The following is a 16468-nucleotide window of genomic DNA, read 5'->3' as shown; positions in this document are numbered from 1 at the left end:
TTAGAGGAAAGAAGGTTTCATCACTAATACAGAAGAGGGTTCTTTTCAGTAAGAGCAGTGAGACTGTGGAACTCTCTGCCTGAGGACGTGGTGATGGCAAAATTGATAGAGGAGTTTAAGAGAGGATTAGATGCCCTGATACACAACAGCTATTAACCTTTAGGCTGTCAACCTCGTTATTTTTGTCTAGTGGGACAAATCGAGTTCACTGTGGTATCTGATGAGCAGGTCACTCCTTGCCCCTCTTTATATTTACATCTACAGTCACATGTGCTGCTCCACAAGTCAATACTGTTGGAACTTAGTTGCGATTTTTTTCTCTTGAAGTCCACAGTGATTTGTTTTTGTCCATCTGCTCTGCTTTTAAATTGAATGTTAATAAGGATTCTTTATGCATCTACTCTGTGACTGATAGGATTTTGATATTGGAATCTGCTCTGCCCTCTGTGATACTCTACTAATAAATGTGGTGCATGTTTCTGTTCCACAAAGCTATACCCAATCCTTGGGACATATTTGAAAAGTGTCTGAAGGAGCAAAAAGTGTCTAAAACATAATAATTGCGGTGCATGGTATGTATGATATTTTTGAGTGCATTTTAAGCTAAATTCAGCACATTTCAATGTCAGCGGCCATAGTTACTGATACACAGTTACCCAAGGGCAGGTATACACCACTTCCTAACAGAATGCAGTATGGCAAATTGCTAAATGGAGGAGTATTGCACAAGTGCAAAATACTGATGAACCATTCACACAACGGCCACATATTGAGGGAGAGTCTGTCTAGCCTTATCACAGATCAGGCATACAAAGGGTGCCAGTCCCATTGTTCTTCAGTATCTGGAAATTGTGCTCCTCCATATTACAATTGGCCTACCTTTTCTCTACTGGGAGGTGGTGTATACCTGCCCTGGTATCTTTGTATCAGTATATTGGTAAGTTTGACCCCTGGCGGTGACTGTTGAGTTGATTTGTCCTTTCGCAGTGATATAATTCTAGCACATTTGAATTAGTAAATTTGCTTCAGTGTTATTAAATAGATTGTTCTACTAGAATTAGGAGTAATCCAAAACCATTACTTGTTCTGTATAAAAGTGTCACATCCCTCTGTATGTCACAAGTCTTTTATACTGAACAGATATAAATTTTGGATGTTAACCCATTAAAGACACAACAATTTTGGGGGGATTTTCATCACAACACTTCAAAAGCCATAAGTTTTTTTTATATTTCCATCGTCACGGCTTGTTTTTTTGCATGCCAAACTGTAGTATTTATGGTACCATTTTTGGGTACATATAATGTATTGTAAAACTTTTATTATATTTTTTTTCAGAGCAGGGAGAGAAAACACATCAATTCTGCCATAGTTATTTTTTTTACAGCGCTAGGACTTATTAACAGGAGAGTATATTGGCTGCCGTTTTCACGGCTGGCTGATATATGCTACCATCTGAGCTGTCTTCCCCCTTCCCTCCACCTCACCGACTCTCTGCCTCTCTCCTCCCCTCCGGCTGCTTGCAATGGGAGGGGGCGGGGCAGAGGTTGGCCCGCCCCTTGTCCGCAGCCAGCAATGGGAGGGGAGGAGAGAGGCAGAGATCTGGTGAGGTGGAGGGAATGGGGAAGACAGCTCAGATGGTAGCATATATCTGCCGGCCGTGAAACGGCAACCAATATATGCTCCTGTGAATAAGCCCTTAATCATGCAGCATAAATGACTGGATACATTTTTCTGCAGGTCAGTACGATTACGACGATACCAAAATTGTTATAATTTTTTTAGGTTTTTTCAATTTTTGCACAATAAAAGCCTCTTTTTTTCAAATTATTATTTTTTCATCTTTGCATTCAAAGTCCCATAACTTTTTTGTGTGTTAATGGGTTAAAGAGCACAACCTGAGCGCTGATTATCACTTCATCCTTAGCAAGCCATACATTGGATCATTTTCACATAGCCTGAGCTCCATTTGCTATGTACATCTATAGCCTTCTGAGAGGAGCTCTGGGAAGCTGCAGGGAGCTGTGATACTCCTGGCTCCCTCCTTGCTTTTATGCAGTTCATCATATTTGTGTCTGGAACCCCCAAACTAGAGTTACTTTAATTAAACATGTAAATAAGGAAGAAACCAAGTCCTTCTCCCTGGCTTATTCACATGGGCGTGATAATCACGGCCGCATATTGGGATGAAACAAAACCATAGATTTCAGGACCCATTTTCGTGCTGCTTTTTTCAAACTCCAGCACTACGGCATGGAATTTGTTTGGCCTGCTTTTTAAAAAAGCAGGAATATAGGTAGAAAAACTACAAATGAGAAAGACAGGGCAACTGCTATCTTTTATTAGGCGTGGTATTAATGTGCGAGAATCCTGCTAGTGATAACAAAACCATTGAAATCAATGGTTTTGTTTCATCACAGCCGCAGAACAGGATGAAATCACGTTGATGTGAAGAAGCCCGAGCCTTGATGAATGAAGTCCCGTATTGTACATATTTGTATATTACACAAGCAGCGGGCTCACATACGGCTGTCGTGTACTTCACTCATCTCATTGCTGCACACACTAAATACATTAGACAAATTAAATTAATCACGTAAGGGAACCTTCCAGCACATTCTTCTTCCCTGATAGTTCTCATCTGTGCTATTTTGTTTTAATACTTCCTAAAAGCCATTTATCCTGCCGTAGAAGGGCGCCCGCGCCATCTGCATACTCAATGCTTAACTGTATATTGATTTTCAGGTCTTCTGTAAATCTGTCAAGTGTCTTCTTGGGTGTAAGAATGGGGAGGATGAGGAGGAAGGTGAGAGATCTATCACTTGTTTCTGTTTGTATTTGAGTGGCTTCAGACGACCATATGCGTAATTCTACACACTTCAGAGCAACATATTTGTGCAGTTAATGCGATTTGATTAGGTAGATTTGCGCACGTATTGATACTGTACTTTTTGTATATGCAGAGCCAATTCACATGTGGGTGATACAGGCTATTTAGCTTAAAGGGGTTGTCCCGCGAAACAAAGTTGGGGTATGCACTTCTGTATGGCCATATTAATGCACTTTGTAATGTACATCGTGCATTAATTATGAGCCATACAGAAGTTATTCACTTACCTGTTCCGTTGCTGGCGTCCTCGTCTCCATGGTGCCGTCTAATTTTCAGCGTCTAATCGCCCGATTAGACGCGCTTGCGCAGTCCGGTCTTCTCCCTTCTGAATGGGGCCGCTCGTGCCAGAGAGCTGCTCCTCGTAGCTCCGCCCCGTCACGTGTGCCGATTCCAGCCAATCAGGAGGCTGGAATCGGCAATGGACCGCACAGAAGACCTGTGGTCCACCGAGGGTGAAGATCCCGGCGGCCATCTTCGCAAGGTAAGTAAGAAGTCACCGGAGCGCGGGGATTCGGGTAAGTACTATCCATTTTTTTCTTTAAACCCCTGCATCGGGTTTGTCTCGCGCCGAACGGGGGGGCTATTGAAAAAAAAAAAAAACGTTTCGGCGCGGGACAACCCCTTTAATGAGGAGTGGGGTTTTTATTAATGGGCAGATTATAAGACGTCATGTTACACTGATAGATGATCGCTCAAACGACAGTTTGAGAGTGCATTCAGACGACCGTATATCGGCTGGGTTTTCACGCCCAGCCGATATACAGCGTCTCTCTCTGTGGGGGGAGGAGGCTGGAAGAGCCGGGAGCAGTGCTCTGAGCTCCCGCCCCCTCTCTGCCTCCTCTCCATCCCCTCTCCACCCCTCTGCACTATTTGCAAAGAGGGGAGGCGGAATGGGGGAGGGGCTAAGTCCTGGGAATTAGCTCCGCCCCCGTCCCGCCTCTCCTCATTGAAAATAGTGCAGGGGGGTAGAGAGGAGGCAGCAGCTCAGAGCACTGCTCCCGGCTCTTCCAGCCTCCTCCCCCTGCAGAGAGAGACGCCGTATATCGGCTGGGCGTGAAAACCCAGCAGATATACAGTCATCTGAATCCACCCTGAGTGACAGATTTGAGTGATCATCTTTGCATAGTCTATAGTAGCTAATTAGCTACTAAAGAGCTATGCAGGCAGAGCAGGACACTGCCACTATGGCTTGGTGAACAATACAGCTGTTTTGCATAATTAAACAGCTGTATTGTTCTCCGGAGCTTACAGCTTGCTTCCCGCTGTGAACTACCAGCAGGACACAAGCTGAAATAATCTTATCAGTGCTGCCAACGGTGATAACAGCCTGCACTACTAAGAGTTCATCGCTCAATTCTAGAAAACTAGAATTAAGCGAGGAACGAATCGTGCACGAAAACTGCTCGATGTCCGTACATTTAGGCGCAATTGTTATCGCTCAAAAGGCAGCTTTGAGTGAATTTTTTTGAGCGAGAATAGTTGTGTCTACATGGGCCTTTAGTCCCTAAAGATTTTGAGCTGTCCATTATTGTTTGTTTAGTTGTTCATAAAATAAAAAGGGGTTGGCAACTTTAGTTGTGTGGGGGCAATCAGGAGGCAGAAGAAGCCGTGTTCTGTGTAGGGCTGTATTTATGGCTTGTGCTGCCCTAGGTACTAGGCAGGATAATGTCCCCCATTAACCTCTTAATGACTACATGTCTTTACAGCAGTCAGTAAGGTAATCTGAAACTGCCCATACACCTTTCTTACAGTGTGGTAAGTATAGCCTGGTACTGGATGGAGTGAAGATATCTAATGACAGCTGGGATTCTACTCTACAGGAAAACCCTTTTAATGTACCTAAATAAATGAATAAATAAATGAAATCGCACATAATAGGTATCGTTGTGGTAAGAATTACCTATACAAATATTGTATTACTCTTGCACAGTAAATGACAGAAAAACCCTGAAAAACATTGCCATGATTGCCACTAGAGATGAGCGAGCATACTCGCTAAGGACAATTACTTGATCGAGCATTGTCCTTAGCGAGTATCTCCACGCTCGGAAGAAAAGGTTCGGCTGCCGACGTGGGTGACAGGTGAGTTGCGGCCATGAGCAGGGGGGAGCGGGAGGAGAGAGGGAGAGAGAGATCTCCCCTCCATTCCTCCCCGCTCTCCCTTGCCCTTAGCGAGTATGCTCGCTCATCTCTAATAGCCACCTATTGTTTATCCTGACTTCAATAAATGAGATCAAGAACCAAGTAAACAGATGTGCACACCAAGTAAACAGATGGGCACACAAGTACAAAAACTCATTAAAGTTACAGAATTGTATATCTGCAATGTCATTCCAAAGTGATAAAGAAGGCTTCTAAATGACAGCAAGCAGAGGTATTAGAGACTGTAAGGAAGTCATACAGAAAGTCTATTGAATAACTATGGAAGGTAACTTTTCCTAATGCAATGAATAAACTTTGTTTGCTAAAGTCATAAAAGCTCTTTAAGACAAATTGGTCTGATAATTGTTTGTACCAGGAAATACAGTGTCATCAAAAATCTGCTTTGTAGTTTGGGGAACGCTTTTCTACATTGTCATATTCATGGCTGTATTAATGTACATATATTAATTCACTGTCATTTTCAGTGAACTTTCTAATGAGCGCTCCTACTATAGACAAGTAGTGGAAGAGCGAAGGATGCCTAGAGCAGAAGATCTATTCATTCACTACAGTGTGTGCCTTGATGGATGCTGTGATCATTCATCTTACCAGTAGACTACAATCGCAGGTATATTAATGATCCAACCTCTAATGAAGTTAATCTGCCTGCTATGTTTTGTCATTTACAGTAGATAAAATGTTCTAGCTTCCATTCTTCACAGAGATTCTATTAAATATGGCAGCATATAAATAGTCAGAATTTTATGTCATACATTCATATGCGTTTGCCATAATATAGTAGTAGGTGATGGCTACTTCCAGGATGCAGCTCTTGGAAATGTTCCTTAGGGACCTTTCACATAGGACGGCATATTCCACAACAGCGTTGCAGAATACGCCCTCCTGCGGAATATTTAACCCCCAAATCTTCAAGTTAGCAGTGATATTGTAAATAGCAGAATCCTGGCGTAATTCTGATTTCAAAATCTGCAGTTAGCAATGCCAATTTTGGTGCAGAATTCAGGGACAGCATATTCGGTAAAGCTGTTGCAGAATATTCTGTCCCGTGTGAAAGGTCCTCTACTATAGTCTTATGGACACCGTATTACCAGTACCATAGATGTAACTAGTGCCGTAAATGTAACCTGTGCCGTAAATGTAACCTGTGCCATACATGTAAACAGTGCCATACATGAAAACAGTGCCATAATTTAACAAGTGCCATTGATGTAAGCGGTGCCATACATGTAACCAGTGCCATACATGTAACCGATGCCATACATGTAACCTGTGCCGTAAATGTAACCTGTGCCATACATGAAAACAGTGCCATAATGTAACCAGTGCCATTGATGTAAGCGGTGCCATACATGTAACCAGTGCCATACATGTAACTGATGCCATACATGTAACCTGTGCCATACATGTAAAAAGTGCCATACATGAAAGCAGTGCCATAATTTAACAAGTGCCATACATGTAACCAGTGCCATACATGTAAACAGTGCCATACATGAAAACAATGCCATAATTTAACAAGTGCCATTGATGTAAGCGGTGCCATACATGTAACAAGTGCCATACATGTAAGCAGTGCCATACATGAAAACAATGCCATAATTTAACAAGTGCCATTGATGTAAGCAGTGCCATACATGTAACAAGTGCCATACATGTAACCGATGCCATACATGTAACCTGTGCCGTAAATGTAACCTGTGCCATAGATGTAAACAGTGCCATACATGAAAACAGTGCCATTGATGTAAGCGGTGCCATACATGTAACCAGTGCCATACATGTAACCGGTGTTGTACATGTAAATGGTGCCATACATATAACCAGTGCCATACATGTAACCTATGCTGCACATGTAAAAAGTGCCATACATGAAAACTGTGCAATAATGTAACCAGTTCCATTGATGTAAGCGGTGCCATACATGTAACCAGTGCAATACATGTAAACGGTGCCATACATGTAACCAGTGCCATACATGTACACGGTGCCATATATGTAAACAGTGCCATACATGTAACCAGTGCCATATATGTAAACAGTGCCATACATGTAACCGGTGTCGTACATATAACCAGTGTCGTACATATAACCAGTGTCGTACATATAACCAGTGCCATACATGTAACCAGTGCCATACATGTAAACAGTGCCATACCTGTTAACGGTGCCATACATGTTACCTGTGCTGCACATGTAAACAGTGCCATACATGTAACTAGTACCATACATGTAAACGGTGCCATACATGTAACCAGTGCCATTGACATAAGTGGTGCCATACATGTAACCGGTGTTTTTTACATGCATTTTTCCTTTATACATTATTTTACCCCATCATTATTAGGAAAAAGTCCAAAATAGTTACATAGTAGAGTTAGAAACATCATATGTTCATCGAGTTCACCCAAGGAGTGTTGCTGAATGGAAAAGGTTTAGGTAACCGTTAGAATGTTGTGTCCCCTTATTTATGAACCAAGCCTCAACCTTTGCAGGTGTTCTGAATACTCAAAGCTTTGATATATTTCATATCATTCAGACTTTTTCCTTCCCATGTCCAATATTTTCATGCTTCATAATCAATGTTCATAAGATAATATGTACTCTTGACTTCTCACTAAAGATACCTCGCATGGTCTTTATATGATTTGCAATGAAAAAGGTGAGAGGTGGCACGGTAGTGGGTAATTAATACGGCCAATTGAGATGGCCATAACAACTGTATTAATGGTAATGCTGCCCCGGGGCTCCACAAAACTTCCTTACCATGAATGGTTGAGTATGAGGAGCTGTTAATGCCTACGATTGGACTGAATAAAGGCCAGGCTTTGTAACAGCAATTGCTCTAGTTTGGCTTAGAAGCACTTACCAGAGGTTTTTATTGATTGGTATAAATCCTTCATCCCTTGTACACTTGGTTAAGATGGCCGAGATAATCCCCTGTGGAAAAAGAAAGAAGCCACCATATTAGAAGAAATCATGGCTGGTTGAACTGTGAAAATCAGAAGCGGAGGAGACAGATGGGCATTCTATGATCGTAAGTGCTTTCATTGATTACACCATGGACAAATGTATGGGTTAACCTCTTTGTCACCACAAGGGCATATACAGAATTGACCTCACAGTCCTTGCATGCCCTGTCTGCACCAACACGGATAAGGATCTCCAGCTCATCACCAGTGACTATGGCTGTAAGGCACGCAAACACATAATTAAGAAAACTGATATTTCTCTGTTTTTATGCAGATCTACAAATAGAGGCAAAGTCAGTACTAACTGATGAGAACAACGCTGGCCATACAATGGAGACGATTTATTCTTCATTTGACTAGATAGAGAAGCTGCGAAGAACGTCAGCGACTGTGGATAAACAAAATAATGGCTTTTTTTTAAAAATAATGTGATTACAGAAAAACAGTGGCAATAATTTGTTTTCACCAGATCTGGCAGAACAATATCATTAAATATTCAAGAGCTATGGATGTATTGTATTTTATGGCCTCTTTAATCTCAATCACCGCTCTCTACATTCTAGCTCTTACTAATAATTCCATGATTCATCAGAGCAGAAAGCGCCAGAACATTTCTGCTCTCATTTAGAGGGAGCAGTGGACAACAATGGAAGTGGCCTGCTAAGAATAGGACCTATAAAACCCTTCTTAAAAGGACAGGTCCCACATATTTTGCATACAAGGCATGTCCACCATGACTAAACACCACCTAGGGAAGCTCACCTGAATTACTGCCATTCAGTCTGGGAAATGAAGGCTCTCCGTTACACTACTATATTCTCATAGTACTGTCTATGGGAGACTTGTAGGCTGATCAGTATCAGCATGGGGAGTCAGAATCAGGTGTCGTAAACTTCCCGATGAACTAAAAATTTTATATGAGTTTTAGTATTCTAAACGCGTTGTACGAAAAACAAATTTTATGAACTATCTACAAGATAGGTGGATAACAAAAGCCCAATCGTTGGTGTTCTGACCGTTGAGACCCCCACCAATCCAGAGAACGGGGTCCTACGGTTCCCTCCCCCCTCACTGTAGGCACGCTGCAAACACTGCAGTGAGATGGAGACTAAAGGATGTGGTGGTCACGCATGCACAGTGCCGCTGCATTCATTTTTAATGGGACAACCAGAGATAGCCAAGCGCTTGTACTGGGTTATCTCTGTCAGCCCCATAGAACTAAATGGAACGTTGCTGTGCATGTGCAACTGCTGCTCCATTCAATTGGACATCAGTGTAGATGGGTGCAGCAAGCCAGCAGTGACGAGAACAGAGGGACATAGGACCTCCGTTCTCAAAATCAGCAGGATCTCAGCAGCAGTGAGTCCCCCACCAATTAGACCATTATCAGCTATTCTATGGATAGGTGATAAAAGTTGCTTTTGGTACAACCCCTTTAAGATGCAGGTACTGCTTATTAGAGCCTATAAATTAAAGGGAAGCTATTACATTGAACATACTGTTGGATGTACGAGAAAATTTATATATCTACATATATAAAGATGAAAGCCCTCACTGACTGACTGACTGACTCACTCACTCACTCACTGACTCACTCACTCACTCACTGACTCGCCACTAATTCTCCAACTTCCCGATGTCGTAGAAACATGAAATTTGGCACGAGCATTGATTATGTCGAAAATAGGAAAAGTAAAGAGGTCCCAACTCGATTATTGAATTCTAGTGCAAAAGAACTAGTGTTCAAATTTTACATACGTAATCTAATTCTCTCACTTTCTGATGTCATAGAAACTTGAAATTTGGCACAAGCATTGATTATGTCATAAATAGGATAAGCTAATGGGTTACAATGCGATTATTCAATTCTAAGCATAAAAGAATTAGCGTCCAAATTTTATGTACGTAATCTAATTCTCTCACTTCCCAATGTCATAGAAACTTGAAATTTGGCACGAGCACTGATTATGTCATAAATAGGAAAAGTTAATGGGTCCCAACTCAATTATTCAATTCTAAGCGCAAAAGAATTAGCATCCAAATTTTACGTACGTAATCTAATTCTCTCACTTCCTGATGTCATTTTATATAAAGGAAATGTTGCATGGTTACCTCCACATGGTGTTTCCTGGGTAACGCAAAGAACCATGCAAAATGGTGAACATATTTTTTTCCTCGGTATCTCTAAAGTAACCACGACTTCATACGATTTTCCGTGTGAACACCAGATAAACACCAGTACCAAATTAACTCGGGCAAAGCGGGGTATATCAGCTAGTTAATATATGGAGCAAAAACCTCTACAACTTGTTTTATTCATTTAAATTCCTGTGAATAACCCTACAACCGAGCTTGAATCTATATAAATGACTGCCCAGAAGCACTTCCGGGTGCAGACTGCAGCTCCGATCATCAGTTCCTAGGCGCAAAAATCAAGCTCAGATTCAGCAACATCAAAAGATCACCAGCAACAGTTTCAATGTGGACAACATACCTTCACACAGTAAAAGTGAATAAACGATTTGAAGCGCTCAGCACCATCAGATAAGACCCTGACGAATTATGGGAGGAAATGAAATCCATTACACGGAATACAGCTGAACAAATCATCCCTTTCAAAAAAATCAGCAAAATTACCACAGTGGCTATCAGATGAATCCATCAGAATTGCCAACAAGAGCCGAGCAGCTGAAGCAGTGGGCACCATTGTTGAATTCAGACAGCTAAATGCGGAATTTCAAAAAAAGTCAGAAGAGACAAGAAGAGCTACTGAAATGACCAATGTGCGAAACTGGAAGAAGCAAACCAGCAAGGCCACACCCGAGCTCTCTTCGCCCAGGTGAAGCAGACCCAGGCATCGTTTGTACCATGCAAGGCAGCAACTATCCAAGACTGGAATGGAAAATTATTACAAGAAGATCAAATCAAGCGCAGGTCCCAAGAATATACAGCAGAGCTGTATGCAGGCGATCAAACAGAGAACCCATTGGATCACGTGCATCAAGTAGAACAAGAACCGTGCATTCTAGAGGAAGAAGTCACATGGGCCCTGAAAAAACTACCAAACAGGAAAGCTCCGGGCATTGATCACATATCACCCGAACTGCTCAAACCAGTGTCAGTCAAGATCCTAACTGACCTGTGTTAAAAGATCTGGAGCTCCAAATCGTGGCCAAAAGACTGGACAAGATCTTTCTTCATCACACTTCCTTCCAAAAAAAGGCGATGCTCAAGAATGTTCCAACTACTGCACCATCGCCCTCATACCTCAAGCGAGCAAAATTATTTTAAAAATCATGCAAAAACGCATTGCAACAATTGTTGAATGGCAACTGCCGGAGATGACATGGCACCAGAGACCAAATCAAAAACCTGCGTTGGATCATGGAGAAGACCCAGAAGTATCAAAAGGATGGGTACATGTGTTTTATCAACTATAGCAAAGCATTTAACTGTGTCGAACATGACAAGCTTTGGAAGTGTCTGAAGCAAACAGGCGTCCAGAACATATTGAACAGCTTATAAGGTCGCTTTACAACAACCAAGAAACAGCAAACAGGACAGAAACATGGAATGGTTCGGAATCGAGAAAGGCGTACAGCCATACTGCATTCTAACACCAGTCCTTTTCAATCTGTACGCAGAAACGATCATGAGGCGATGCAATTTGGCTGAATTAGAAATTGGAGTCAAAATTGGTGGCAGAAATGTCAACCAACTTCCAATATGCAGATGACATCACCCTGATTGTGTAAAGTGAAAGGGACCTGGAATACCTTATCCAATGAGTGCAAAAGGAAAGCGAACGCATGGGACTGTACCTCAACAGCAGGAAAACTTTAGTCATCACCGCGGTAGGCAACGGTACATTGAACATAAAAATTAACAATGAAGAAGTCGAGTCGGTCTAAGATTTCATCTTCCTTGGATCTAAAATTGACTGCAACGGGCAATCTGGACCTGAGATCAAGAGATGGATTACACTTGGTAGGACTACAATGCAAGGAATGGAAAAGATCTGGAAAAGCAAAGATAATAGCATTGCAACAAAAAACAGACTGGTCAATGCAATTGTCTTTCTTATAACAATGTATGGTTGCAAAACTTGGACGCTCAGAAAAACAGACTGAAGGAAAAATTGATGCGTTTGAACTATCATGCTGGAGGAGAATGCTACGGATACCTTGGACTGCCATGACAACGAACAAGGTAGTGTTAGATCGCGTCAAACCGAAAATATCACTAGAGGGCAAAATCATCGAATAGCGGCTCTCTTTTTTAGGACACGTGATGTGCACTAACTCACTGGAAACAGTACTGATACTTGATAAATCAGTGGAAAGTGAAGATCAGGTTGGCAAAGAACAAGATGGCTACATACAATCAAGGCCACCACGAACATGTCAATTGCCAAATTAAAAGAAGAGGTGAAAGACAGGGATGAGTGGCGAACATTGATCCAAAGAGTTACCGAGGGTCGGATGCAACTGAACGGATAATCATCATCATGCCATGTTGTATGTATAGAGTGTGACTGTTCCATCATTTTAATGTATCTTTAATGGTTAAATTTGTGAATTGTTAATAAAGATAATATTTTGCGGATATTATGTGGCTCTTCATGCCTGTGCTCCTAGGCGTTTTCATGTAAATCCCTGCCAGCTTGGGCTTGTGAGTCCAGTGAATGCTTCCTCTTAGGACTCCTTTATACAGGTTAAGAAATTGCTCAGATTTCTTGCGATCAGCGATTATCGTTCAGTCTATACACACGGCTGAAGGACAAAGCATAAAGTAGTTCGTTGTTCTATTTCTGCAGGCATAAAAACTGACCGACCCATAGGGCAGCCATTCATCTATGATCAATGGCCTGCTTACTGTGAATGGAGGTGGGTGGGAACAATCTCCGGCATGCTCCACCTCCAGTCACTGAGCGATGACCCTCAGTGTAAAAGGTCAGGAACGATCATCGCTGGGGCAGCTGTCAAGCATCTGTGGCCAACGGGTCATCTGGTGTAAAAGCGTCTGCAGGACAGAAAACCAGAGCAAGTCCACAAAAAAAAGAAACAATCAGGTTGGTGACCCTGCTTCTTGTTCTGGGCAAAATGATCATAGTGGCGAATCTTCTTAGAGCGCTGTCACCATGGCAACACTAATGCTTGACTCATTTATCAGCTCTGGAGGTGCTACATAGCAACTACAGTCACTGCTGTCCCCTGGCGGTGCTGACAGACAACAGCGGAACAAGACGGACATATTTGCATGCATTTTTGCATGCGCAAAACAGAGAAAGGAACCTATTGGTACGGCTGGGAAAATATAGGACCCGCCCTATGTTCCTCGGATGTAGTGAACACATGGTGCGGGGAAGATTCCGGCAGCCGCTGACTTCCTGCCTCTCTTTTCAAACTCCTGCACTCTGGCGCAGAGTTTGAGCTGCCAGCAAGAGAGAAAAAATCTCCCTTGTTCAGAAGCAACTATGCTCCGCAAGAGAAGTGCAAGGGAAGACCCCCAGCAAGGGCTTCTTCACTGTATAAAGAAATGTCATTTGTTCAACACATTCCTCTTGATTGGTATATACCAGTGTTGGGGACATGTTATATAATACAGCATTTCAGATATGTGCACATGACTTGAACACGTAGACCCTGTATTCCTGTAAATTACAGTCACACCTACTGAGACCGCCTGTCTATACAACATTCATTAGAGTTTGTATTTGTACCCTTTCTGACATAGTTCTGCATTTAGTTGGATTAACTTGTCCTTTTAAAACTTATCTAGTTGTTCCATTTATGGTGTCAGAGGTCCAAAAGTAACATCTGGTTTCCAAGCTAATGCCGTTCATTATTACTCACACACAATTAGAATAAATTCTAATTGCATCCTTTGTAATGAACAGATAATAGTTTAACTATTGCTCTGACATTTCAGGTAGGACGAGTCTTATGTATTTGTGATGGGAGCAGGCGACACGCCATGCTGAGCCCCCGGCGGGTCACTAATGAACATCCTTGTGACACAAAATCAAAGTTAATCTTATCTTGGATGGGGAAGCTGTGACTTTTGCTGTATATGTGATTGTATTGTTTTCCTGTCACTATGATGGGTTATGCAGCCAGTGTCATTAATAAGACAATTATCACCGGCGCTGAGCCATCATAAAATGTGAGCTCTCTCCAAGACGTCCGTCTCTAAAAGGTGAAATCACTCCATGGATTCTATGTATTATAGCATGCAGAAGTTTGCTCTGACATATTAGATTGTTCCTGTGGCTACAAAGAATTAGCTGTTTTTTTTAAAACTGTAAATAACACCTAAATTCATGATTTACAGTGATGCAGCCCGTTAGTTAGTGACAAATGAAGATCCTGGCTAATGGATGCCATTGATATATGACCTGTCAAAAGATGAATATAAAGATGTTCTATCATATCTCCTATGCTACCCTGTCGGATGTTAGTGTATATAGAGGAGGAGATGTGATGCTCAGTAGCTACCCATAATTTGTTTCAGTATTTTTATGTAAAAAGTGTTGTAAAAACACAATTTTCTATGTCATCTGATTGTTACAAGGCTTGTATAAAGAGTCCAACATTGATCTGCAGGAATGCTGCCTTCGAATAGGTGGCGCTGCAGCGGTCTTGTTCCATCTTCCTTATTTGCATCTTACCCAGAGGAGAATGAATGGCCTTATAAGTATCCTCACTCAGCTTCTAGATGCCCTTCCTAAGGAGAAATGATAGGGTTCTTGACCCATCTGATTGCACAGTTCTGGACACCTGTGCTCAGGAAGGATGTTGCAGCACTTGAGGGGGCACAAAGAAAGGCGACTAAGTTAATAAACGTAATGAGAGGACTGGAATACCCAGAGAGGCTATCAAAATTGGGATTATTTACCCAGGCAATAAGACGGCTATGAGTGACCAAATAACTATGTATAAATACTTTAGGGACAATACAAGGATCTCTTCCATGATCTGTTTATACCCAGGACTGTGACGGTAACAAGAGGGCATCCTCTACGTCTAGAAGAAAGCAGGTTTCATCAGCAACATAGAAGGGGGTTCTTTACTGTCAGAGCCGTGAGACTGTGGAACTCTCTGCCTGAGGCCTCATGTCCACGGGGAAAATCAGGCCCGCTACGGATTCTACATGGAGAATCTGCAGCGGGTCCCTCCTGCCCCGCGGACATGAGGGCTGAAAATAGGAATTTAAAAGAATTTACTCATCCGGAGCGGGCGGGGAAAGTCTTCTCTTCCTCATGGCCGGATCTTCTTTTTCGGCCGGCGGATGAACTCGTCACGCCGGCGGCACGTCGCCGACGTGCCGCGCGCATGCGCCGGGCACATCCGCCGAGCCGAAGCAAGAAAGATCCGGCCGTGAGGAAGAGAAGACCTTCCCCGCCCGCTCCGGATGAGTAAATTCTTTTAAATTCCTATTTTAGGTCCCCCGCGGATCCGGACGGCTTCCATAGACTTCAATAGAAGCCCGCGGGAGCCGTCCCCGCGGGAGACCCGCACGAAAATGGAGCATGGTCCAGATTTTTTCATGCTCCATTTTTTTTAAAATCACTTTTATTGACCATCCGCGGGTATTTATCTACCCCGCGGGTGGTCAATGCATCCCTATGGGGTGCGGATCCGCGGGCAGGAGAAGAGTTAAAATCTGCTGCGGATTTTAATTCTTCTTTTGCCCGTGGACATGAGCCCTGAGGATGTGGTGATGGCAACATCAATACAAAAGTTTAAGAGGGGCCTAGATGCCTTCCTAGAGCGCTACGATATTACAGGATATAAACATTAGGTGATTAGCGGGGTTGTTGGTCTCAAATGTTGATCCAGGGACTACTCTGGCTGCCATTGTGGAGTCAGGAAGATTGCCTTCCTCTGGACCAACAAGGAAGGGGATGAAACAGGATGAACAAGATGGACGTTGTCTTCATTCAGCCTAACATACTATGTTACTATGAGACCCACATCATTTTAAGCATACGCCTATGGGCATGAGCCCTTACTCATAGCTTTATTTTCATTCCTGGAGGGTTGGGTGATGCAGGAAGTTCCTGTCTCTAAGTAAAAAAGTCCAGCCATCTGGAATAAGAGATTAGTAAATGAGCAGCAGCACGTCCCACCCCAATGTCCCCCACAGTGACCATCCGTGCTACGGCCCGGTGACACGGTGTCAGGCTCACAGCATAGGAGCTAGCTTTATTTTAATTTAGGAAAATTAAGTTTTACTTTAATTAGAGTAAAAAGTCTCAGTATTTTAATGGTTTAGAAGTTTATCCTTAATGTCAGACAGCACCTCTCCTGCCATAATAGAAATGTCAGGTCAAGATAGCACTGCTTAGAAAACAATGCCCCATATTTTCTATTACTTTCGGTCTTGCCAATTCTGACTTAACAATTAGAATATAAAATCATTTATAGGATTTGTAAATCCTCAA

General features: G+C 42.5%; 1 protein-coding gene across 1 annotated transcript in view; it reads right to left on the bottom strand.

The window, feature by feature from the left end:
- Nucleotides 1–16468, bottom strand: part of LOC136626559 (heparan-alpha-glucosaminide N-acetyltransferase-like) — a 315606-nt gene that overhangs the window by 2578 nt on the left and 296560 nt on the right. Inside the window, exon 15 of the mRNA XM_066601610.1 lies at nt 7920–7990. Within this exon, the coding sequence (XP_066457707.1) occupies nt 7920–7990 (71 nt within the window). The remainder of the gene's footprint in view (nt 1–7919; nt 7991–16468) is intronic.

The sequence above is a fragment of the Eleutherodactylus coqui genome, chromosome 4, assembly GCF_035609145.1.
Source record: "Eleutherodactylus coqui strain aEleCoq1 chromosome 4, aEleCoq1.hap1, whole genome shotgun sequence".
Classification (NCBI taxonomy): domain Eukaryota; kingdom Metazoa; phylum Chordata; class Amphibia; order Anura; family Eleutherodactylidae; genus Eleutherodactylus; species Eleutherodactylus coqui.
The sequence above is the reverse complement of the archived record's forward strand: the minus strand, read 5'-3'. Positions and strand labels throughout refer to the sequence as shown.